The 27,402-nt window shown below is 40.0% G+C and overlaps 1 protein-coding gene across 1 annotated transcript in view; it reads right to left on the reverse strand.

Moving 5' to 3' along the window:
• Positions 1-27,402, reverse strand: part of PTPRR (protein tyrosine phosphatase receptor type R) — a 125,321-nt gene that overhangs the window by 42,550 nt on the left and 55,369 nt on the right. The window contains exons 2-5 of the mRNA XM_041465597.1: positions 26,613-26,726; positions 23,330-23,485; positions 15,706-15,816; positions 11,397-11,659 (exon numbers count right to left, since the gene is read on the reverse strand). Of these exons, the coding sequence (XP_041321531.1) occupies positions 11,397-11,659; positions 15,706-15,816; positions 23,330-23,485; positions 26,613-26,726 (644 nt within the window). The remainder of the gene's footprint in view (positions 1-11,396; positions 11,660-15,705; positions 15,817-23,329; positions 23,486-26,612; positions 26,727-27,402) is intronic.

The following is a 27,402-nucleotide window of genomic DNA, read 5'->3' on the forward strand; positions in this document are numbered from 1 at the left end:
AATTGCATTTTTTACCCATTGTGTACTTTTCTGCCATTCTGATCGTTTTCCTTGAGACTGTGCTTTTAGATCCACTATCAAATCCAGGGAAAGGAACTGAAAGCCTCTGGACTATGCAGCAGTCTCCCAGGGGAATTTTTTATGACTCAGGAAGGATTTGAGACATCTCAAAAACAGGAGATGCCGCTGTCAGGGGATGGTGGGAAGCAGAAGAGCCAGCCCTGGCAGAGGGGAGAACTCAGCTGCCTCCTGCCCAGCACCAGCCTCATCTCTTGCTGGCAGCAGTTTTCCAGGGAGCTGCCATTGGTCATCCTGAAGCACTGGGATTGAATTCCCCGGAGAAACATTGTACTTAACGACATTTTTCTGTGTGGGAATTATATACACGACTTCCCTTTCTGATGCCTATCGCATATTTGAGCGGTCATTTGAAGTTGCTGTGTTGTTTTGCTCCTGTTATCAAATCACAATATTAACATAACATGGATAATTATAGATACTATAAATTAATAACAATACTCTCTGTTTGTTAAGCATCAATGTATATTCTTTGATAGAGAACATAAGGAAAAATCCCTGTCCCAGAAAGAAATATCACTTTTGTAGCTTCTTCTAGACTCCCCTGGTTAGAGAAATGAATGGAGGGTTCAAAGGCAAGGTATTTCATGAAGACAGGCACTGATTTGCAATACCATATTGCATCACTTAACCAATTAATGTCTCACTTGTCGTAGTAGGAAAATCACAAAAAGAGTTCCTGAAATGTTTTGGAAACTCAGCTAAGGTTCAGAGCCTAACCAAATGGGTGCATCAGCTTGGATGTGATGGTATCAAAGCAGTCAACTCTAGCAAGAGCCTGGCTGAAATGTCAGCCTTGCATGGAATCAACTCTGCCTCCGGGCAATAGTTCTTTAGCTGAGCCATTCTCATGGTATACTTTGGGCATCCTCATCTCTGCCATGATGCTATTGCTTCTCTGTTTGTTGAGGAGAGTCTGGTTGCCTGTATGCATTTACTACTTTGTCTGATGTCTAGAATGTAAGTCTCTTGGATAGAGGAACGTTGCATTTTTGTGTACATATGGAGTCTTGCACTGAGGGATCCTGATCTGTGACCAAGGCTCTCAGGTACTGAGAGAATGCTAAAGAGAATTTCCAGCAAGAGCTGAGAAATACCCCGGCCCACAGATTTACATACAGTATTCTTTGAGAAAAGGTGTATGTGCACAGAGGAGACATTTCTGCTAGCTAACAATGTTAAGCTTTCTGTACATACTAGCTCTGACTATGTAAGAGATCTCTGCTGAATATCCAGAACTGGATTTTTCAAAAAATAAGTAGCATAATGTTGACTCTCATAGTTTTGAATAATTTTTGCATAGAAACAAAATTAATTATGATTGGACTCAAAGAAGAGATTCATGGCCTGGACTGTTAACTGATGGTGACAAGACAAGCTGAATGTAAGCACTGCCCAGCACATGGCTTCTTGTAATTCAAATAAATAGATTTATTAAATAGATATCTTATCCATTGCAGCTTTGGAGGCACTTTGATTTTTTCTTTTCTTTCTTTAACTGTTTTCTGTGTCTGTTTCTAACATTTTCAATTAAAGGGAATTGAACTTTGTTCAGCTTTAGGCTGCCCTGTAAAAGAAATATCATGAATAGAGATAAATGCATTCCAAAACAAAAAGAAAGGTGAATATTTTTGTTTTAACTAAAAGCATTAGACTTTTTCAGACATTAATGGGGACACTCAAGGAAACTTTTCTATACAAACCCCAAATATGAAAAATCAACCTTCCTGCTAAATATCAGAACTCTGGAAATCTCATATGGATGCTTCCTTCTATGTTGTTTGGCTGAAACCAGTACTTGTGGGTACTAGTCAAGGGCTCAGGAGATACTTCCTGCTTACAAACCAATCTCATAAAGAAGGTGGTGCCTTTGTCCCTTAGCACAGCACTTCCAACCTACCATTGTGAAAAGGTGATATATTAGGTTGCAAATGTCACAGATGGACATATCCTGCTAAGGGCTGAGACGAGATGCTCAGAGCATTCAAGTCCAGCTAATATGCATCTCCTCACTTTCCCAGATGTCCCCCTCTGCTTGCACATTAGGACAGCTGGTGAAGCAGTCACAGAAACCATGCGTGGATGGTCAAGCACAGAAACAAATTAGAGGCAGAGAGGAGCTGAGGAAATCAGTCACTGGAAAGCTGCATCAGAGTTTAACTCTCTGATTTCCAAACAGCACTTAAAGACCCAAAACTGCTGCTGAAAAAGACAAGGGGATCACTCACACAACTCAAATTACTCATGTGCTCAGGGTAACAGCAGTCCCTGTAAATTCCAGGCTCAAGAAGCACTCAAGAATTAATATGGATATTTTCCCTTGTGTGACTTTTCAAAAGATCAGCTGGACAAATCCCTGCAAACCCACCAAAACTGTCTACCAGATGGCAGCCACTGATTAATTTGTCTTAACTTAAGCCAAAAAGGAAGAAAATGTGATGGGTGGAGCTGTAAAGACAAGCACAATCAACATCCGACCAAATAGGGTTTCCTGTCACCTTGGGAACGACACTGATTGGCACTGTGGTTTCCTGTGTACAAGCTAAAACCAGTAGCAACTGGAGAAACAAGAATAAACGCCAGATGAGAGACCTGGGAATACAATAAAATTATTGTAAAATTCCTGACTAAACCCCAGAGGACAGTAAAGGCAAAAGCAAGGGTAAGCATAGACTGCATATGCTAAACGGAGCTTTCCCCTGTACATGAGAGCAGAGGGCCATGCAGCTGCATCAGAAGAATTTCTCTAAATAAGGGTAGGCTAATTTGCCTAAATTAACTACTCCCAAAAGTGAGAGTCATGTGCCTTGGAAAGCTTATTACTTCGCAAGGGAAGAAAAGAGGGATGTGGGACAACGGAAAACAGAGATGGAAATAGGAATGGAAACCTACCATCCACCTACACTAACCTGAAGTAATTTTAAGATGTGCCACAGACATGGGGAAATGGACTGTGGATGTAAGTTTGGGCAATGGTACACAGTTATTTGCATTTATTTATTTAGATTACAACTCCCATAGAGCTTTGCTTCAAAGAGCTCTAAACACAACCAAAATAGCTTCTTAACCAGCCAGGAGTCAAATAGTTAAAATATGGGTTTTAGAGGGTCTTTGTTAGGCTAGTGACTGAGTTCACTTCCTCTCCAGAGAAAGGGGACAATTCACATTCCTGCCCTCTTCCTACACTGCAGATAAGCAAAGACGTCTGTAATGGGTTGGACAGAACAGACGTTCATGCAACTCAAAGATCTGGCACTTGCAGAAAGTTTTTTGTGTTACTCTGCACTCACAGAAATGTTCCACAAATGCAGGCTGGAGGCACAGCATTATTCTCTCTCTAGTGATGAATCCACATGCCAACACAGACCTTTCGGGCATTGAGCAGGAGACCCTCAAAGCTGGATCCCATCTCATGCTCCCCATTATTTAGAGTAGTTTCTCCCACCTCAGTAGCCCAGGTAGCCCAAGGTCCTCGCCTTTACTCTTCATCTAGACTGCAGATGCCAGAAATCAGTGTGTCTTCCCAGCTAGTTCAGACGGCCTGAGAAGGAGGGAAACCACAATGCAGGGCTTCAGGGAGACCCTGCACTGAAAAGACAATTACCTAAAAGGCAAGAAGCAACTGCTTCAATCAGGTTTGCTCCCTTTGTATCAGCTGCTGCTACACTTCATGTGCAAGCTACATCTTGAAAAATAAATCACAGTGCCAGGAAAATAATCCCAGACACTGAAGGACAGTGCTACATATCAATCATTGCAGCCCTGGTCTGTTTTTAGCCTTTGACAACAAGAGCACTCCAAAGCAATTTTCAGTTTGGGAATGAGCACAGGCACAAACCATTCCCAGGAGGAACTCTGCATCCAGGCCCTGATTCTCTGGAGGCAAGGAGAGCTTAGCAGTATGGACACAAACCAATCTCTGCTACACAGCTTTAGTGCTTTAAGTGCATCTGGATATATAAAATTTTTAAGTGGATACCCCACCTCTGGAGGTGTTCATAGTCAGGTTGGATGGGGTTTTGAGCAACCTGACCAAGTGGAAGGTGACCCTCCTCTTGGCAGTGGGGCTGCAACTAGATCTCTTTCAAAGTCCTTTCCAACCCAAGCCATTTTATGATTCTATGATCTTACAGACCAGAATGGAATATAGGTGCCAAATGAGAGAAATGTATTTTTAGATCTTTCAGAAAGTGTGTGTGAGGCGGGTTGTAATTGTATTCTCTCACTATTCTTAAATGATGTGAACAAATACTAGCAAGTAGGACTTTCACTGTACCTCAGCTTAAGGTTCTTGTCTTTGCTACATCTCTTCAGATGGACACAACATCCAGCCATCCGCAATCCAGTGGTTAGGAAGATGTCTGGAGATTTATGTGCCATGCCCAAAGTGTTCTAAGGAGTTGGTAGAAGAGACAGATCAAAGCACAGAAATTCCTGCCTCCCACCTCAAACTCAGTTTACTGGTGCATGGTGCTTTGCAAATTCCTTCTGACAGGATATCACCATAAAACTATTCCACAGCTTGTACTTTCATGTTGGCAGATAGCTTTGCTTCGAACAATTGCACTGACATTTTCCTGAAACAATCCCTACAATTTAAATTAAGAATGCAGAAAGCGTACTCAGCACCACACAATAGGGAAAATTTATCCTCCAAATCTATGCAAAGCTACTTTATTTTAGCCAGGAAATCCAGGGCCCCTTCCTGTAAATATATTAAGTTACCATGTTTGTGCAATGAACTACAAAATCTGGCATGTCTACAGTAGCCCAAGTGCAAGGTGCTACCCTCTGAGCTTTACTTGAAATTATTACAATGAATGATTTTGTAAAATAATAATGGATCAGCAACACCATTTGCAGCAACTGTTCTCTGTGATTTAAAATTCAGAACAGAGAGAATTGTTGGAAATTTTTCTCATCTATTAGAGCAGAGATGTGGTTGAACAGTGATACCCTGAGGTGCAGCTGAGGTTATATTGATGAAGAAAAGAGCGCATCAGGGTCTTTACCCTGGCTCCAATGTTTCTTATGAGATTTTATTCAGTATACTGTATTGTTAAGATAATGATTCATTTTAATGAATGCTGCCTTTCTAAAATAAGGAAAACAGGTATTAGAGTTAGTTTTTGTGGTATTTGTCATCTGTGGTATTTGTCATCCAGATGACAATTTACAGTGTACAGAAATTGCCTAAGAGGCTGAAGTTATAGTTTAATAATTCGTGTGTCTATGCAGAATGACTAATAAAAGAGAATACTTTTCGATATTAAGAGCAATTTTTTCCCACCTACAAACCTGAAGCCCAAATTATCCAAGATTTTCTTTGTAAAGGTGTAAAATACAAGACGTTTCTGAGGAAGGATGCTGAAGACAGAAAGAGAATAATAATTGCCCTCATTATTTGTGCGTGCACCTTTTGCTAATACATTCCTGTTCAAAAATTTACCTTTTGGCACTGAGTTCCATAGACTCCTATGGGTTATCTGAATTTTTTTTTTCAGACTATAAAGAAATATATTGTCTTCTTTCCCACTAGAATATCACTCTTTCTCATGTTACAAGGAAGTGGACAGAGATGTGCACTTAGCATTATAATGCACTCTATATTAACTTTTGTTTCATTATACTTACAGTGAGCTGTACTCACTGCATGTCTACTGAACAATTCTTAGAACTGGTGAAAGAATTCTGCTGCCAGTTTACAGGGATCTTCAGGATGGTAAGAGAAATCTCACTGGGGACAGTCTAACTATGGCATAGGATTTCTACAGTATTGCTCTACTTTGTGGGGAAAAGCAACATCACACAGAGTTCTCACAGTCAGAGTTCAAGCCAAATTTCACTCATCTGTTATGTTTGTAGAGAGCAATAATTGATTGATTCAGGTGATTGATTGTCTCTGTACTGTCCTCTATGCTGATACCTACTGATTTTCTGTAGAGGCTGCAGAATTGGTTGCACATTCTGCTGAATGATGCCTGCGAGCAGCCCACTCCCCTCCAAGTTTTGCTCTTGCTGGCTCTTCCCTTTCACAGAATATCTTCTATTTTCCTGTGTTGTCACAGCTGTTCCTCCATACTATTGCATAATTATTTCACATTTAAAAATGGTTTATTATTTCACTTATCTGCCAGCTTTTTGCTTTATTTGCCAAACTGTTTTCTATTACCATCTTCACTCTCTTGTGTATATTTGCAGAGAAAAAAAAATCAGCACAAGGCACATGTAAAATACTATCTGTTTTGAATAAAAGTCCTGCAAACCCCTGGCATCCTGATAGTGATCATGAGGAGGCCTTCTTTTTAGACAGAATAAGTTTCTGATGAATATGTAACAGACTAAGAAAACACAGAGCTGTGAATTTTCCCCTCTGATCATTAAAATATAATCGCCAGTTTTAGGATTTTGTGGCTAGAATGGAATACAAATGCTTGAGAAATTTTTCCAAAGCACTGTTTGTTTTCAACACACAGTAGAGGAGACATTTTCCACATTTTCTTTTCTTCCATGTATCTTTGCACAGTAACTAATTTGAACAAAACATCATATTGTCCACTAACTAGTTGAAATGCAGTTGTCTTAGTCACAAATAACACTGGAACTAAAACTCACAGCTGCAGTGGCCACAGAAAATGTAAACCCTGTTGTAATACTGTGCTGGTGTGGTAACATATATATTTATATCTACCATGATTGTGATTTAACAACTCATTGCTTGTACTAAAAATTTTCAGAAAAAAATCTAAAATACCATATTCCACTTCACCAGATTCTGCTTTTGGCTGGGACCATTCATATCAACATGAATTTTGGGCTAAGAAACAGAATAAAAGGAAACCTTACTCTGCTGAATGAAGAGTATATATTATTCATATAAACCTATAAAAGCCTAAGTAGAAAAGTAAACACTGATGCAATATTCATAGATGTGCTCACAGAAGAGAAAACAATTATTTGCATCCAAAAGTCAGGCGTTGGCACTGTGATATTGTGACAGCTCATCAGACAGATGACACCCACAGGAGAACAGCAGCTGTCCTGCTCCTTTGGTCAGCAATAGAACAATGTGGGTTGCCAGTGGAGAAGGTCTTGGCTGCAAAGGAGCAGCAGTTGTGAACACACGAAAAGAGAGCAATTTCAAAGCATTCTGCACTGAATGATCCAGAAAATGCACAGAGGCTGTGAAGAAATAGCCCTTCACTTGCCTGCCTCAGTAATTGTGATAGAAAGGGGTCAGGATTGCCTCTGTACTGACAGCCCTGTCACCTCCACACCTTCAGCCCGCCCTCTGCGCTTGGCCACCACTGTTCCACCCCTTTCCAAACCACATGCTGCATGAGCAGCATCTAGGAAAATCATAGAATAGTTTGAGTTGGAAAAGTCCCACTCACTTTCCATGGATAAGGAAAGCTTCTATTAGAATAAGTTTTTAGAGCCCCATTCAATCTGACCTCAAACGTACAAAAACTACTTCCTTGTATCTAATGTAAACCTAGCCTCCTTCAGTTTGAAGCCACTACCCCTTATCCTATTGCAACATGCCCTAAGAGAAAGTTTGCCCCCATCTTTTTTATACGCCCCCTTCAAGTATCAAAAGGCTGTAGTAAGGTCTCCCCAGCACCTTCTCTTCTCCGGCCAGAACCCCAAGTCTCTCAGCCTGTCCTCATAGGAGAGATGCTGCAGCCATCTGATCCTTTCATGGCCTTCCCTGCTCTAACAGGCTAACATCTTTCTCTTGCCGGGGGCACTGCAGCTGGATGCAGCACTCCAGGTGGGGTCTCATGAGAGCGGAGCATGGGAGCAGAATCGCCTCCTGCGGGCACTGGGCCAGTTAATCCTGGCTGTGTGAGCCCCATCCCTGCTGCAGGAGCAGCAGCTGAGGGACACCCGCGCTGCTGCCGGCTCTAGGTGTCACTGTCCCCGCGCTCTCGCACAGCCGCATCCAGCAAGGCACCGGGCACCGCCGCGTGCGCGCAGGTGGCATAAAAACTGCGGCATCCCACACATTTCATACTGCAAATTATCTGCCGGGAAGATGTGTCTTATAGAAATAGCTGAGTAAGAGCATTTCCAGATACACAGAAAAATATGTTCATGGACTTGGCTCTAGTATGCAGAAGCACAAAATACGTTTTAAGAAGCTGGACAAACTCCCAGAAATATTTTTATCCATGCACAGTAGTCCATTAACAATTTGCCTCTGTACTGGCCAATGCTATTTCAAATAAAAATGGAAAAGTTCAGAGAGCCATGTGGTGCTTTGTGAAAACTCAGTTCCACTATATTTTTGCATTTAGATCATAGAATCATAGAATAGTTTGGGATGGAAGGGACCTTTAAAGGTCACATAGTGCCATTCTCCTGCCATGGGCAGAGACAGCTACAATTAGATCAGGTTTCTCAGAGCCCTCTCAAACCTGACCATGAATGTTTCAAGGGATGGAGCATCAACCACCTTCCTGGGCATACTGTGCCAGTGTTTTCATTCTCATTGGGAAAAAAAAAAAAATCAATCTTCCTTATATCTAATCTAAATCTACCCTCCTTCAGTTTAAAATCATCACTCCTTGTCCTGTCAAGGGTATGTTCCTCAAAGCAGCACCTAGTGTGCAAAGCAAAGAGAGCTTGAGAGGCAGGCACAGAATCATGGAATAGTTTGGTCTAGAAGGGATCTTTTAAAGTCATCTAATCAAACCCCCCTGCAATGAGCAGGGACATCTTCAACTAGATCAGGTTGCATTATCCAACTTTTCTGTCCCATCCTTCAGGGAGAATGTCACAAACATCTCACGTAGATGGCTACGCGCAGCTCACTATATGCTCAAAGAGAAATCAATGAACCATGGCCCAAAGCAGCGACAGTTTGGTCTGGATCGTGCCAGGCATTTCATGACTATGGATCACTCTTAAGGAATCAAACCGGGGAGTAGTCTGGATGGTTAGAAAATACTGCTCAGGAACCACTGTCAAGCCATGCCACCAAAGGAATCTCCATGCTAAGTTCATCAAGGAGCCCCCATATCCACTCTGGCCTGCCAAGATCTTCCCCTGGCAGAAACCAAAATCAGCATAGCAAAAAATTATTGAAAGGGTGCCCTAAAGCTGTGCCATGAGCAGGATGGGGCCTCCAGGCTTGATTCACTCCATACATACATAACAGAAGTAGACTGCCAGTAGACTGTTTTCAGCATGGTTTGCTGCTCCTTGCAGTGGGCAGATCCATGCTGTAAGGTCCACTTCTCCCACACGTAATGAGGATGGCCTGAGGCTGCCTAGCGCAAGGGTTTTTTGGGACAGAAAGGTTGACAGTTTTAAACTGACCACTTACCTAGTCACTAGATAAAATCTGAGGCAGAATGTGTCAGTGCATTATTACTTTTTGCTTCCAACACTGCTGAGTATTAGAATGCATACAAATTTGTTAATAGCAAAGGTTATAGTACATAAATAAGAAATAGACATAATAATAGCTGCTTATATCAGAGGAACAGAAGATAAACTATTCCCTAAAGTTCTCTCTCTCATATCCCCAGACCTTTGTACACTGAGCTTGAAATAAACCACCATTTCTTAGGAGCAGACTTTGGCTGATAGAGTCTGTGTTAAACATGCAAAAAAGAATGGCACAATGGGGTGTTATCACAATAGATTTCACTTTTTCACAACAGTCTCCTGGTGTTCTTTTACAGTAGAAATTGAAGTGCTCAATTACTTCAACTTCTTTTTCCTTAGTAATAACCTAAATGTCTGGTTTATTTGGTCAAACATCAGGTTTAGTTTTCTCTTTGTATCTCAGCTGCCCATTTTGTCATATCTGTCTCAGAACTTTGTCTTTCCAAAGAATGCAATTAGGTTTAGGAGAATTAAATGCAAATTTCCTATCTGTAGTGGAAATTAATATGCTAAATCAATTGTTTTTACTTTCTTTTTTCCTATCTGTAATTATTTCCTATCTGCAAATTTCCTATCTGTAGTGGAAATTAATATGCTAAATCAATTGTTTTTACTTTCTTTGTCTGAGAAATGGAAAAGTTTCTTCTCCTTATGTACAAAAAGTTTCTTGTCCTTAGGTACAAAATCCCTCTACAAATTCCTTTCCCTCAATCCCTCTCATTGCATATGCTATGCTAGATACTAAGTATTATAAATTAGCTAGTGATTCTCATGCCTGTGGGTTTATTTTTAGGGTCTTGTGGAATGAGAGAAACAATCAAAATGTATTTACTTGCTTCCTCCATTCCCTTTTTTTCTTTCTGCAGTGATATCACTACATATTTTATGACAGCTCTGCCTTTAAGCCTCTTTTACTCACAGAAGAATCAATCCCCCTCCCTGAGCTCTGTCTGTCATAAATCCATTGATAAAATCTCTGCCATTGAAATCCCCATGGCTGAAGCTGAATCAGGGTTACAGCTCAGCTGAGAGTCCTCACAGATGAGGCTGTGCTTGGTCTCCACATGGCGTCTGTTCTTTCATTTATCGTCTGTGCTGGGGCAGGAGAGTTCAGTCACACAGCTGCATGCTCTGCGAGCTATTCAGAGCATTGATGCTTTATGAAAGCAGCCTGCAGCCATCAGACAAGAAATTATACAGGTTTCTAACAGAGGAGAGACAGATGTCAGTGTGCATTCTCCTGTGGGAAGAATAACTAGTTTTATAAAAAGAGCACTGGCCCAGTTTTTGAAAGGTATGATGAGTGGCAGGGCAGGGTTTGGTGCCCAAGTATTTCTGAGGAACTGCACATAAGAGTTGGTTTCATTACTCATCACTTCTTCCTTTTTGTAAAGCCTGTTGACTTTGCACTGTATCCTGACCATCATGGAAAGCTGCATTTAAGAAAAAAATGTATCTAAAAGTGATAATGGAAACACTGTATGAGATTGTTAAATGCACTCAGTTGGTGTAAATATTTCTTATGTTTTCCAGGTGCTACGGACTCCCTGAGAATGGGAATGTCCTTTGCTGAACTCTCTTCCAGGTTCTCCAGGATCAAAACAGGCAAAAAATCAATGAAAAATGAAAAAATTATTTATTTGGAGTAAGGGAAAAATATAATCAGCAAAAAGAATGCCACTAATGCAGTTAATCTCAGCCTAAACCTGAACATTTGCATATGACCTGAATCTTTGGTCATATGTAAAGAAATGGAAAGGAGAGAATACCTGTGAGATAGATGTTAACACACCAAAATCCCATTTCTCAGATGTCTGTATGGCAAAGTCTCCCATTCTTTGACAGAAGAGAAACATATGAAATCATGAAGCATAAGTATAAAAAAGCAGAATAAATCCTGAGCACACCAGACACCATCCTACCTTTCCTGGAGTCCCACAGGTTTCATTCTGAAAGGAGATGGACTGGCACACAGGGGAGGTTTGAGCTCAGGAACACATTGGCCTTGAGGGTCCACTACAACATTGATAACCTTTGGAGCCTGTTGAGGCTGGACCATGCTGTTGGTGGTCTTATACTCAGTCTGAGATGTCTGCAGGGGAAGGGGTGAGAGGTGGATCTCCTGCTTCTTTTCCTTCTCTTGCCTCAGTGACAACTGGATCTTCTCCTTTAATCTGTACAGAACCTACAGAAATAAAGAGGACAGCTCAATCTCAATTGCCTGGTAAACAAGGCAAGGAAGGTATCACAAATGCTGGAGAAGATTGCCATACTTGGCTTTTATTCCTAGAAGGTAAGTCACAAGTTGTGTTACACAGCATTTCCCACAAGATAAATATTTCCATTACATAAATTGCAGAGTGTACACGTGGGTAGTAGGGATTTGAACAGTTCTCACCATGAGTCGGTTCTTATTTGTAATACCTGCAGTAGTATTATTAAAAAAGCAAACACAGAATGGAAATTAGTTACAGAAGACACTGTAAAGAAGGAAATACTGATAAATAGAGTAATTGTAGAAGGTATTTTAAGCATTTTAACACAAGAGAGACAATGACACAAAATAAAATAGATGTTTATGACTTAGCCAGATACAAGTCTCAAATTACAACAGCCTCAATTTGTTTTAGAGCAGATGTTCTTAAAAGCCCTTACTCATCTGGCATGGAGTTGATGGTTGAACAGAGTAACTTTACCAGGTCCCTTTGGTAATAATAGGCTGCTATTACTCTGAAATACTCCTCCAGGTAGGGATAGGCTCCAATATCCTGAGAGAAACATTAACTATTCTGAAATAAAGCTGAAGTGATGAGTGGCCTATGAAGTTATTTAACCATCTGTTCAGAAAAGTGTGCTTTACAATCACCAAGAAATTGACTTCTGAACACACTGAAATACCAGGATTATCTGTCCACATGTTGCTTATGAATGTGAACATCCAGTACGTGCAACAAAAGCAGAAGTTGTACTGATCTTCTTCTGTCAAACTCTACATTGATGTTGCTGAACCCTGCCTTGGTGAGGGCAGGCAGGTAGCTTGTGCTCAGTAATGTCACTCCAGAGGTACCCATGTTACACCTGTTTAATACATCTTTGGAGGGCAATGCAAAAAACAATTTCTGAGCCATAGCTGTTCCATTTTCAAAACATGCCTTATCAGCTATGAAATTTATGAGAATTGTAAATATTATGTGTGGAGATGGAAGGCACTTACACAGTTTTTTGAAGTTGTCTTCAGATACCCTTGTACTTTCCATTTTGCTTTATCTGTTCCTGAAAAGCATTTGATTTGGATCCTTGAGTAAGAGAAAACCTAGACCAGAACATTTTTTCTCTGCAAGTCAGAAGTTCTTTGACAGCTGTTGCCCCTGCTAGCACCACAAAAAGATCTATCACTCCCTAGCTTTCCAGTGGTGACTAGATATATCTGATGGGTTTGTTTGTTCAAGGATTAGCATTAGAGGTTTAGCTGGGAACTGACCTAATGTCATTAGCAATACACATGTTAAACAAGACTTAGCTAGGTAAACCATCTGTTCATTCTGAAGGGTTTAGAATTACTAGGATAAAATTGCTTTTTCCATAATTTTGCAGAAAAAGAAGCCCTCTTGGGGGTACCTGTGAAGCAAGGGCACTGGTACCAGTAAAGATGAAAGAGGGACTTGAAATATTTTAACTGTTTTTTTCTCCAGTGAGTGTTTTCAGCCAATTTGTTTCTGATAACCAGCAGATAAACAGCTCAGAGATTCATGGCCGTGACAATCCTCACCATACTTTCTTGTCACTACTATGTTTTGACATAGTTTCACTCTTTGGGGACCCAAGGAATTATGGTTTTGACTTCTAAAGTGTGGACAAATATTATTTAATATACCCTTAAATAATCTATTATTAAGACCCTAAGGAAAAAAGATAGCTTGACCCTAGCAGAAACTGAAAAAAAATCTACCAACAACTTTTGATCTAAGCACTAATACTTTTCCTCAGAAAGTGTTACAGGGCTATAACAGTTTTAATGAAGGTAAAGTAAAAAAACCAGAAATGGTCAAAAATGTAGTGCCCAACCCAATCTGCCACTCTGACACAATTACATGGGAAAAAAACCAACACGAGCGGTTAGATTTACAGATTGCACATACTCATATATTATCAGATCCTGGCAAAATCTGAGACCATGTCCATTTGCACAGTCTAAACAGCAGCCCATGTAAAGATGCAGGTTGGACCTGGGGGGAACAGAAAGGGGAATGCCTGCAGAAAAGACCACAGCATAATAGCCTTCCATCTGGAAGAAATTCAAGGAGTCCACTAGTATTGACCTCTGCCCTAACTTCAGATCAGCTACACTCAAACTATTTCAGACAGATGTTTGCCCAAAATCTTAACAGGTGAAAACTCCCAGGCTTCCCCAAGCAATGAAATCCAGTTTCCAGTGGCACATGTGAGAGCAAAGAACTTTCTAATGAATCAACCAAATCACCCTGTAAAAATTTTTCTTCTTTTCTAGTCCCCAGTGGAGAAAGTATTATCTTCTTCCTTACAACAGCCTTTGAAATCTTTCCATGTTTGAGAACTACAATATTTCTGCTTGTTCCTTTTCCCTGTCATAAATAAACCAAATTATTTCATGTCCTCTGTGTCTCTGATCACTCTTGCATGTCCTTCCTCCTATAATTGCCTGAAATTTTTCACAAATGTGGTAGAGAGGGACAATAGAAAATGTGTAAGACATGACAACCAAATTACCATAGCAGAGCTGAATTCAGATCTTAGAGATCATATCCTCATTTCTATATCCCAGGGTAAGAAGTGTATTTTTGCAACATTGATGTTGCTTATCTCCTTATCTACTTCTGTAATACTGTTCTGTGATACTGCTGGAACCTTTCCTATGGAACTGTTGTTTTGCCACATATTTCCTCCATTGTATCGATGCCCATGATTAGAACTCTTGTCCCTGCCAAGCAGCCATCTTTTTTCTCTGGCACCCTAAGAATATTTGAAGTTCTGATACTGTCATACAGAATGCTTACAATTTCCAATATTGTTGATGCATTCCGGATCATTAATGAAAATACTGTGTGGTACCAGGACAAGGACAGTCAGCATTTGCTATATTCTTCCAGTTAAATAGTCGGTAATGACCAAAATATCTCTTCTCCTAAACAGAGAGCAGAGAGAAGAGATTTCTAGAGTTATCTTCCTCTTTTTGAGGGAAATGTCATGGAGAGATGGAGACAACAAGAAAGTAGAAATTAAATAAAGCAACAATTTCCTGTGATAAAACAAGTGCTTTTCAAATCTTAGGGAGACCTTAAAAGATTAAATAACATTTTGTTATAAATTTTTGTGAACATTCATATAACTGCAAACATTTTTTAATAACTTCAGATTGAACATGGTTTCCATCTTAAGGTAGTAAGTGGTTAAAGAAAATTAAATGTGAGCAAAATATCTCAAAGACTCCAAGATACTGTATGTTCATCAATGCTGATCATTGTCAGAGAATTCAGTTAACACTTGTACGTGTGCAGTGCAGAAGTATCACACAATTTAAAGAAGGAAAACATAGAAGATACAACAGTGGACAAAAATGCAAAAATTACCCTACAAAAGTCAGTAGTGGTATAGCGTTCTTCATCTTCTATGTGACGAATGCACCTCTCATATTCAACATATTAGAATTGTGCCTAATGCTCAGAAACCTGGCCACTGAGCTCATACAATGTGAATGGCAAAGTTGTTCAAAAATTATTCCTTCATGGACTTATTAGTTATTTCAGTTTAATATTTGTGTATTTGGTACACAAATACCAACACATACTCTAACAACCCTGCACTGACAGCATTCTGTCAATGTGGTGTTGTTTTTACTATTGAATAAAACTGAAATAAAGGCAGATAAGAGGACTTCAGGGAGCCTGGGACCTAAAAAGGTTGAGAAGTCATCACTCATGTCCCTACACAGTTACCCTGTAGACTGAAGAACCTGTTGTTTATTTCTTCAGCTTCCTTCTAGTTACATTCTTCATTCAACTCAAAATACATCAAGAAACGTGATTCTTCAAACTTTGGTTTCCCAGCATTATGAGAGTGACCAATTCTTACCTTGGAGTTGAGTTTCTATTAGCCTTGAGAAAACACCCATCATGTAAAGAATGCATGATCCTATCCTTCAGACTAAGAAAAGCATGAAATAAAAAACAAAATAAAGGTAAAAGGGAAACTTACCATTAAACAAGTCACTAGAATGACGAAGATGCTGAGAAATATGACAACAGCATAAAATCCTTCTTTGCTCCAGATTTTGTCTGCTTCGTGCTGGCCTTGCAAAACATTTTTCTTTTTTAAGCAATGAAACAGAAAGAGAAAGAGAAAAAAAGTTATAGAGTGGCAGGTGCAGATTAAATAGCTCTCATTGGGCATTAATCACTCTCCTCAGCTTTGTCAGTGCTGGAATTCCACAGCAAATGGCATGGCTTTGAACGCTGCCATGGCACTCCCTGCCCATGCCCAGTCCATGGAGCAGGGCCATCCCGCGCTGCCAGCGCCGCGCGCGGATCTACGGCCCTGTGGGGCTGCCCGGAGAATTCTCACCAGGTAAAGCAAACAAGACTTGGTGCTGCTCTTGGAAACAACCTGGCTGCTCAGGTCAAAGGGCTGTGCTCCCACAGCCTTTGGGAAGTGCTCGCCCTGCCTCTTTCTTCCCAGGGCTTATCTCAGCCCCAGCACCCACAGGCCAGCCTTCCCAGGGTTGACACCTGACACGGAGCAAAGAGCAGGTGACTTTGCCTGTTTGCCTTCGTAAGTCAGGAAGCCTTCACGCTGTCACCTCTAGATTACACACATAAATACGTAAAAAATATTGATTTTGCTGAAAATAATCTCATTATCTGTCTATCTATAATTCTCATTACGCTTAATCTCATTATCTTTGGCTTCCTGCTGATAGAACATTTCTGAAACAGCTGTGCGTACCAAAATTTCCAGAACTCCTGGGGAACTCCTGGGGATTATGAAATAATAATGATGGTAAAAGCATTTATTTTTGTCTTTATTGCAGACTTGGTTGGACTATTGAATTACCAGAATTTCACTATGTTTTCAAATATAGATTTTGTAGCAGAAACAAAGTACATGTACCCTTAGTCTAACTGCAATATATTATTTAGAATAAAGTATGTTGTCTGATGTTTCTGGGACCACAGTTCAGTAGACACTGCCCTTCCAATTTTCAGCTCCTTGCTTTTATTTTCTTAATTGTGTCTTTTCAGTAGAGTTCTCAGACTGAGTAAAACCAACTTTCTAAAATTGTGGTTTCCATTGTAAATGGTCAAGGTCTTTGTGTTTCTTGCTGAAATTCTCTAATGGCTTTAAATAAACCTCCAGTTTAAATACTGAGCTGTCTTCCCATCCCAGTGTGGCTTTTTTTCCTCTCTGGGGATGTTGTGTTTGTCACAGAGCTTATCACAGAGGAAAGAGTTCCTCCATACAAAGATGAGTGGCTGCTCAATGGGCCTGTATAACTGCAGGGACACCCTAACACTTTTGCTTAGCCATCCATTACCCTGCTCTTTTGCACAGCTAATGTATCAAGACAACTTTGTCTTCCAAAAAGGCACAGCCTCCCAAAACTAAGCCTCTTCAGCCTCCCAAACACAGGAAGTCTGGATGATGATGAATTTATGTGGGAAAGCTTCCTAAGGAGTGGGAGACCATGGCCTGAGGAAGAGAACAAGCTGACAAAAAATGTTGGGTGCTGGATCCCGATATAGCTTTCTGTTCTCCTCTCAGCACAGGACTAGGCACTGCTTGTTTTGAAAAGAGGACAATGCAAGATAATTCACAGATACAACTGCCACAAAATGCAAACATTTCAAGAGGAATTCGGTAGCATGCCTAATTTACAGAGACTTGCTTGCTTGAAGACATGCTTAACTGGGAGTTGACAGGTTTAGAACTGAAAGTGTAATAAAGAGGTTTTTTTGGAAGTAATAATCCTGGGAACCAGAATGAAATCCTTCAGCACAACTACAGAAATCAATCTTGTAAGATTAGTATATTTGTGTGTGTGTGTGTGATCATGCATCATGGTCTCGGCTTTAAAATGTTGCAGGTATTGACAGTTTAAAAAGGCTTATAAAGTGTCAGTTTGGTGTTTAATGAGCAACTTAAAACCCAGGGCTTTCAAAGAGAAGCTGGAAATCTTGCCAAATATTTCTGCAAAAATTGTTCCTAGACATATTTAAACACTGCTGCTACTGTAGTGGGGTACAGCCCTCTGTGCAATCTGCTACCTCAGCACAGCAAGGTCATTCTGCTGTGGTCATGGCACAGGATTTGGGTCCCAATACTGGATCAGAGCCCAAACCTGCAGCTGCTCCACATCCAAGACTGCTCCTGTTGAGCTGACATGGAATCCCATGGTGACAGCAGCAGCTGCAGCTGTGGCCTATTAGCTATAAACTCAATGTTTGACCCTGAGTGGGTTACCTGATGGCTTTCCGGTGTTTCATATCTCTCAGGAGGAAATTTAGATAAAAAGCAGGAGCTAAAGGAGAATTGGCCATGCTGACCTTTTGTAAGTGAATAAATGGGATGGTTTAATACCTCTTTACTGAAAGGACAAATACACTAAAAAGTAAATTAAGAGCTAATGGGATTTTTAGTCACAGTGGATGAGAGACTTATACAAATTTTAATTCAATGATGTCACAAAACTTTAGAATATTTTATAATAGACTTCATACATATAACAGACAGAAGAGAATAAAAGAAGAGAAGACTTTAAGAGAGTTAATCTCTATGATGCCTGTCTAGTGCTTTGTGTGTTCAGGACATGTCTTTGCCTGACTTGTCTTTCTAACAATAATGTTCAAGATATTAACAAACGCTATAAAAAGGGTAAAAAAGTATACCACACCTTAAACTTGACACACCATTTTGAAACATTTCAGTAGTACCTTCACCTACTCAAGGAAATCTCTCTCCCAGATCTAACTGGGGGAGAGCAAAGCTTAAGCTTGAGCTGCTTCCTAATGACAGAAGAAGCTGTGACCTCCAGTAACTGAGTCATCTCACAGCCACGATAAGGAACTGGTTTTTGTAACGTCAGTGCAGATCATTCAGAACTTTGTTCCTTTGTCTGGGAAAACTGATAAGAGGCATATCAACTGCCATGCTCACTACAAATTGCTGACACACAGGAGAAAAGCTAATAGGATAGCCAAATGCAAGGAAGAAACGAGAGGATTCTTGTCCTTCAGATAGTTTTTGAGAAATAGGCTTGAGGATATACTCAGACTAATTTGCAAAGATCTGCAGCTAATAAAAGTGGGGGAATATCAGAGCAGATGGAGTGGCAAGGGAATTTCAGTAGCTCAGGGAGCACCAGACCCTAGAGCAAAGAGGGAGGAAGGCATAACTTCCCAGTATTTCCCTTCCCTAATGAGTCTCCAATAAGGCGAGTTTTTCAGGCAGAATGAGCCAGGTTAATTTCAACTGCTTGGATTCAGCATAATTCCATGTGTGGAAGAATCAAATGTATTCTTACAATGCCATTCAATCACTAACCTTACTGAAGAGTGCCTGCACACAAGGGTATCTGCTGAACCAGAACAAATGTGTTTTTCTAAACCATTTTTATAAACTTTTTTTTTTAAAGACACCAAAAATCCACTCTGGCTTTTATGGTCTCATTATGGGAAAAATAGTGGGGTATTTCTACAAGCAAGTAAAATGAGTAGCCACCTTTTGATAACAACAAGAAAGACATTGAGCTGAAGTAATCACTGTAAAATCTGTGACTGAAAGATTCTGCTGCAGTATCAAGACCTGCCAGAAAAGGTAAATTTTCAGTGGAAAACAGGTGAATTTGCAAATTTGGTCAGTTAACCCCAATTAGTCCCTCGGGCTGGAACACTAATGAGAGCACAGCAAGCTGTAGTTCTGAGCTCAGAGGAAAACTTACAGGGAGCTGGGCGTAAAACTCATGATCAAAAAGGGCTCATGGAAGTTCACACTGAATAGCTTTGGTTTTTCTGCTATTTTAACTATGTTAGCCAAGGCACATTTGGAAAGGCTGCCAAGAAATCACTTTCACCCCTACTGAAAACATGTAGGAATGTGTGTGACCTCTCAGGCTCACAGGACACTGGATAACAGCCACTTAACCATGTCTCCCATGACAAAGTCACCCCAAAAGCTCTACCTTAGGTACATGTGTGATGAAGTGCTGTGATTCCACATCCACACTGGCAGCCTGTAGAGCTCCTGTTTCTTTTGGGTGCTCTGGGTACACCGTGCAGGTTTTACACTACAGCTGCCTTGCCTGATCACAGAAGCATGTCCTTGTGCTCTGCTTTGTTCCCAGGTGCCTCTATCAGACCAGGCTGTTGTAATTTCTAAGATACTGGTTTTGATCACTTGTTCTTACAGCGACTTACAGTTTCTGTATACTTTAAGTGCATGACTGCTTCCTTTGATTTCTTCTCTAATATGTTAATATCACATACTTCAAAGGCAAGCTCTTTGTGCAAGGATGTAATGCTACATTTTGGGATTGCATAATATTGGTATGAACTCTGGAAATTTCTCCTTCAGTGCACTTTTCCAGCTGGTAGCTGGCTTTGCTCTCAAAACATGGTAACCCTTATCTTATGTACAGTAACTTCAGTTATTTTTGTCATTCAACCACTTCAAGTTCTCTTCTAGTAAATTCTGAAATCCAGCAGTATTTTATTTTAATCCAAGCAATTTAAAGACATTAGGAAGCCAGGATTCCCACACCATAATAGCAGAGACTGCCTAAGTAATTGAATATAGTCCTACCACCAAGCACAGTTTGGGACTTTGTTCTGGAGAAGTCTGCTTCTAACTGTGGTACATCCCATGGAGCAGAACTCAGTCTGAAATCCCACTTCAGACACAAACTTTAGACCACAATAAAAGAACAAATGCTACGACTATGATAAGCCATTGGAAAATCAAGGAGATATGAAAGGCATAGACATTGTCCTGAACCCCTGAAATGGCAAAGACACCTTTAAATTTACACATTTCCACTGGTACACATCTCATTTTACACCAGGCAGCAAAGTACTCTTGTGGTTCCTACAGCAAAGACATATAGGGAAACTGCTCTTTCAGTAACTACAGAACTACAGAAGAAACTGAGATGTAATTTTGAGACAGGCAATTTACTTGAAAATAGATCAAGCAGTGATCAATGCATCAGCAGATGGGAACAATTATTTCTGTAATGAATGGAAATGTAGTTCCAGGTACTGACATCCACTGGGACTTTTGCTGTTTATGGTATAGTATGGGCTGAAACTTTGAGCAGAGCAGTTTTCCACGTGGGTTTTCCTACATAATCTTGGTAAAATTTCTTTGGACAGGTTAATCTCCCACAGCATTAACCCTCTGGGGGGTCTAGTTTGCACTAAACCTTGTTAAAAAGGGTCAACCAAGCAATCTCAGGAGAGGTGTCTTGCAGATGGGATGAACTGCCTGTCAAACGTATCTCTTTTTGTTTACCATAGAGAGAGCCAGAAGACTTTCAAGCCTTAGACAGCTCTTACTGAAATACAGCTCAAAAAGGAGAAAAATTCCAGCCCTAACACCTCCGTGTCTGCCACCCACCTAGAAAGATGAGAGTAATGCTTTGTTTGTGCGCAGATACACTGATAATGCACATACAATACCGGTCGTGAAGCATTCCTACTTTTGGTAGAAGAGTGTACAATATTAGCTCATGTTTTAATCAGGATTGATAGCTCAGCTTCAGCAGTACACAGAGCATTTTACGGTGGGTGAAATCATGCATCACAGCTATGTAAGGCTTTGTATAACCATACCTTCCTTCAAAGGTTTGCCTGTTTTGTTTCAGTTCGTTGTTACTTTGTTTGGAGCAACTTGTTCTTAGAGTAAATTGAGGGAGAATAAGTGATTGGCAGCTGACCAAGTAAAGACTGTTATGTTGCTGTCTTTTAGATGTTATTTTCTCTGTAGTCTTACACAGGTAAACTATTTATTGAGATCCATTAGTGTAAAGCTGAATTATTTTTCAGGGTAAATGCCTTAGCAGTATAATCTGCTATCAATTGAAATATTAAAATAATCTCTTGTGTCTCCAACAGTATTAGGAGTTAGAGACTGCACAGATTTCATTCTAATAATCCTGTTCTAAATAATTACATTTTTTCCATAAAGAAAATACAAATATCTGAACACTCCAGATTGTTGAAATGTATCTAGCTCAAAATGAGCTCTTGAGTTCAAGGCTTGTTTTTTTTCCAGCATCTCTTCACAGCTTGATGACATTTCTCTGTTCATATATTATTCATATAAGTTCTTGCCCCATGTGTACCTGAAGTGTTATTTGTAACTGAAGTACTAGGAATAGATAATTGCCTCTATCCCAATGGTCAGACTCGTGTGCTTCAGATACAAAGGAAATTCTGACCTAAAGGAAGCTTCACTCCATTTGCTGATGAAGTCTTTATATCATCAGTTTGATGATATAAAGACTTGATTTGACATTTGGAAACCACTGCTTTGCTATGTTTTGTATTAGAACAGCTAAACCTTGAAAATCTGAATTTTCATAGTGGCAGGTTGTTGTAGTAGAACATGAACTGGCCTTGTTTTATATTTCATTTTTTTGTAACAAAGACATCTAGATTATTAGAATACATAAAGGGAGCAAAACAATTTCCAATCAGTAGAAATACAGGTAGGCATAACAGCCCAAGGGCTCAAACAGCAGTGTCGAAAACTCAGTTTTGGATATAAAAAACCCCAGGAACTTTTTACCCATACAGGGAAACACAGCTCATCAGAGTATTTAAATTTTTTTTCCCATTTTTTTGGATACGGACACTTCCTTTGCCAAATTGGGAGTTTCTACTGAAAATCTTGATTCTTGACAACATGATTGAAGGGGTTTGGCCCCAAACCGTATTCTGAGGGTCTTTTAAATGTATGTAAGGGCTTCGGATAAGACACTAAATAAAATGTAGTGTGATATGGCCATGTCCACGAGCTCACTGGCTTTTTACCCTTAAGGCTTTTACTTTCTTTCATTTTCTGGGCACAGTTTAAATGGTTGACCCAGAATTAGATGTCCATCTCACTGATTATGTCTCAGATAAGCTGTGGAGATGACAATGTTATCTCTGCTTTGAAATGGATTTTTTTCTTCCAAAAAATAGATGAAGTCATACAAACAATAGCTACAAGTTTTATTTCTAACCTCTTTTTGGAGCATATAAAGAAAATAAATCTCTTGCCAATGCTAAAAAATAGAAAGAATCATAGGTGTAATGTACAGATTCGGTTTTTCAAAATCATGTCAGACAAAAGTTACATGGGTAGTAATGGTGACACCCAATATCTGCATTCCATTTATCTCTCTATTGAAATTATTATATCTTCCTGCAGCCATTAATAGACTGGAATTCCTTATGTCCATTTCCTTTAAGGCAATCAGGGCATGCTTGGGATCTAGACTCTGATTTCAATGGTAGCTCATCTGTGTGCGGAGGACGCGGATGTTAAAGAGTAAATAGCCTAATAAAGCACTAATAAAGTAATTTAACAGAGCTAGTTGGATGGGGCTCTGAGCAGTCTGGTCTAGTGAAAGGTGCAGCAGTCCACGGCAGAGGGGTTGGAACTAGGTGATCTTTAAAATCCTTTCCAAGCCAGAATATTTGAGGATTCTATGATAATGGTCTCACACTAATGATGCTCTCTAAGCCCATACATTTTCTGCCTCATGCTTGAGAACCTCAGCCAAGGATGTAAGTGCCTAATCTGTATCAAAATAATACAGGTTAGAAGATTGGTAACCAACCTCAGGGGAGACCTCTGTTATTCCGAACTGGGATAAACTCTGATGCAAAATGTTGATATTAAGGGAACGCAGCACTTCTTCAGATGGGAGCGCCTCAGAAATTCCTGGCTTTGTGTTCAGTGGCGACACAAACAGTTCCACACAGTTCTTCTTCCCCTGGGGGGAAAAAAATGAAGAAGAAAAATCATAGGAGGGGTCTGGCATTAATCTCTGCTCTCTGTAGATTGCAACTATAATTCCAAAGGCAAAAGCATGGAGTAGAAAGGTTGCAACCTGCTCTGTGAGCGCAGCATACCTTTTGCCTGTCTCTGTAAATCCCAGCAGACTGTGGGAGAAAATGCAAATCGTGCATGAGTGGGCATGAGTGCTTTGTCTCAATCAATATTGACAAGGTAGACTTTTCCTGAGTCTAGTATCATTAAACAATCAATGTAACATAGTGATAGGAGGAGCCATGGCATGGGGTCAATGGCAATGTGCCAGCAGGGACTTTAGCAGAGAGTTTATCTCAGCTGAGTTGAAATAAGAATGCTTAGCATAATGCTGTGACATTTGGACATTACTTTCTAGTCCCTTCTCAACACAATAAAGTCCTCTTAGTTGACTCCAGTGCAATTTAATATGGTCCACCAAAATGAAAGGACCAGGGAAGTTTTGTTAGCGCTTAATGGCTGACCTGAGAATGTCCACTCCCTTATCTATTAATTCTTGGCCTGGTGTCTTTGATGCAGTCCTGGCAGCCTAAGAGGCTCTGTATTAGAAATGTAAGTGGTACCCACTCTGTTTCAAGGTAGCAAAAGGAAAGAGAGTTTCTCTGTTGTGATAGACTTGAACAGCACGTGAGACAGCTCTGATGTCCAAACAGGATGTGGGAACCGTCTCCCCAGGACTATGGCCAGTAGCTGACACTGTGGAGCAGATTCCAGATCTGGGGGATTCCACACACATGAGGTAGGCATGGAGCTTCTCCCTGAATTGCTGCCTGGGCTGGTAAGAACCTCACCAATCTGGTTATTTGCTCTACATCATTATGGGATGGGAGAGATCAGTCCAAACAGGGATAGTCCTCCTTTCCCCTGCCTCCTTCCCATCACCTAGAATGTGCATTGTTATCTGTACTGAAGTGAAGAAAAAGACGTCTTTTGCTATTCTTAAAATACCTTTGCAAGAAATACTCTTTGCATAAAATACTCCTTGCATTCAAAACAGAGTTGCACAGAGAGGGACTCTCACACATGCTTGCCCTAAATCTATCCTCCGTGCTCTCACATGTGCTGCTGGTCCATCTGCTCAGTAAGAACGGTAAGGACACTGGCTACCCATGGAAGCTGAAGAAATTGATTTTAGGCTGGGTTTGTACTCAGCCTCTGACATGGGAAGGGGACTGCTGCTGCGTGCAGCACCAGGCACCAGGCAAGGCCTGGTGGGTATGCAGCATTCCCAGTGTTTTGTGCCTCCTCTGTTTATGAGTTTCTCTATCCCGTTAAAGGACTTTTATGTGAGGAGGATGTACTGGAAAGGTTAAGAAGACACCGGAAATAGCAAGTTAATATTTCCTGGCATCTGTGTAATATGTAAGAGGTTAGCAGGCTGTCTGCTCCCTCTGTGCCCATCCACATCCTGGCTTCCAGACTCCTGAGCACTTCTGAGAGCCGCTCACTTGGGACTGAGTCACGTCACCTCACCTCAGTCAGCAGAGAGGGACTGGCATCTCTTAATCCATCCTAAAATAATTGGGATGGATCTCAATGCCTCTTGTCCTGCAGTTACCATCCTCTCTACTGCTTTTACAGGGGGCCTAGATGAGTAGTTTAGAAACAACACACTGAAACAAGGCAAGATGAATTTTAACGTTCTCTGCTTGCGTGCCAGCACTCTGTGTGAGAGGAACTGTCTCATTTTAGAAGGATGAAAAGTGGGAATAACGTCTCCTGAGATGTATTTATCTTCCTTGTAATTTTGACTCTGTGTGATTTTAGAGTAAACAGGGGAGAAGTTTGCTTGCTTTTTTATAAAGCTGAAATATTGACTCATAGAAGAACTTCTACAGGTGTTGAAAAGACTAATTAAATAGTGCTTACTGTATTCTGGGCTATATGCAGGTGCAAAATGACATTATCTCTTCCCTTAAATCATAAAGGAGAGGAGAAAGCAAAAAGCAGGGGAGTCAGTAGGAAAATAAACAGCATATTTCTTCTGTTTATTTACATAATTTCTAAGGAGCATAGTAAGAAAGCTACTAGGTGATTCAATGCATTGAAATACAATCTCAGACTCCAAAACATTTCTAATTTAATTGTGCTTTTCTATGAATATGTGTTTAAACCTTTCATTCTGGTCAATGCAGGGGACAAATGAAATTTATCATCACTTGTCATTAGTGAGTGAGATTCCTGAAGAATATGGAACAGGCTGCAGTGCATTCTTATTGATCTTTCTCGCTGTATTTTTTGTGAGATCTTTTCTCACAGAGACATTTCTTGAAGGAGTTTTATAATCCTTTTTGATGTATACAATCCTATCAAGCTTTCAAGGCAGAAAATACTTTTGTACTGAACCTGTCAGTTTTCTTCCCTAATATTCAACCTGCATGTGGAATAAAAAAACCTCTTCTTCCCTCTGCAAAGTGAATTGAAGGCTAGCAATACACACATGGTGTTGGTAAAATTGTCATAAAAAGTCAACAGTGGTATTAAGTATGCATACACAAAAAAACATACAATGACAGTTGATTAAAAAAGTCTTTTTTGCTAGAAGCAAATTTATCACCATCTTTTTCCAGTAGGATTCCGTCGTCTACCGTAGTCTACAAGATAATTTCTGAGGACAGATTATTATAGCAGAATAACAAAGCATGAATATTAATATTGTAGATGGCACTTAATTTACTAATGGAAAGTCTGAGGATAAATTGTGAAGATTCCTTTGAAAGGATGAATCACGTGTATTTTTTGAGCAATGTTCAACCTCTGAGAAACAAAACACAGATAAAGTGTGAACATGAAAAAGAACTGCACTGGAATGAAAATTAAGGGATAAGCAATCTGCTTATGAATAGGACAAAGAGATTTATCTGGCTTAGCTGAGAATTGTGTATTTTCAAAGGGAAATTTAAATAATTTTGTAATGGGGATCTATTTTTCTGTAGTGCAGTTGAAGAAATGGAATAATAAGTATTTTTCTGTCCCATTTAATTGCACTCTTCCATAGTGACAGGAAAATTAATATAAGAGAATTAAAATAAACAAGTACACTTTAATACACACAGTCTTTTGGTACTTACAATGAGTCTGTTGATATGAACTTGCTGAGGTAACAGTCCCAGTGCTGCTGCCACTCCTTGGCGAAATATCCGAAGCAATGTGATATTCAGCTTGTTCACATCCATTTGCAGTGTCTGAAAAACAAAATCAGTTCAAATGAACACCTTGTCCAAGACATTTAATTCTCAAGATGACTGATCTCTGGGGCTTTTCACTAATTTCACTAAAAATTGTTGTTGGTTTTTTTTTCCTGGAAGAATAATCTGTGTAATCTATGTGCATCACAATATATAATAGGTCCACAGGTACATTTCAGTACCTTAAATACTATTCTTTAGCAAAGTACCACCTTTGCCCAAGTACACTCAGAATGGGTTCCAGACGTTTTTAGCTTAATTCCTTGGAAAAGCCACAGTGTTAAAGATAACACAATTACTACCTTAGAAACGAAAGTTAAGCATTAAACATCAATGCATCCTTAAAGAATGAGAGGTTGAGTTTCCACAATGAAGATTCCTTTGGAATATTGTCTTAGCATATCTCCCTGAAGGTGAAGAATGAGTCACACATAGTGAAGTCATACAATTTTAATTTTGATTAGCAGTTTCTGAGATCAGAAATGAAACATTCTGGATACATTCCCCATGTTTCAATTTCCTAAAGCTTCCTCATCCAAGTCACAGGATGAGACAAACTATAGCACTGAAGCATTTTCTTTCCCTGTGTTAAAATTATAGTGAAATTTAGAAACTTCCTCAAGTTCCGATCCTTTTTGTGAAGTCACTGGAATTTTACCCAAGAAATAATTTA

The sequence above is a fragment of the Pyrgilauda ruficollis genome, unplaced genomic scaffold (genome assembly GCF_017590135.1).
Source record: "Pyrgilauda ruficollis isolate IOZ18807 unplaced genomic scaffold, ASM1759013v1 scaffold19, whole genome shotgun sequence".
NCBI classification, from domain to species: domain Eukaryota; kingdom Metazoa; phylum Chordata; class Aves; order Passeriformes; family Passeridae; genus Pyrgilauda; species Pyrgilauda ruficollis.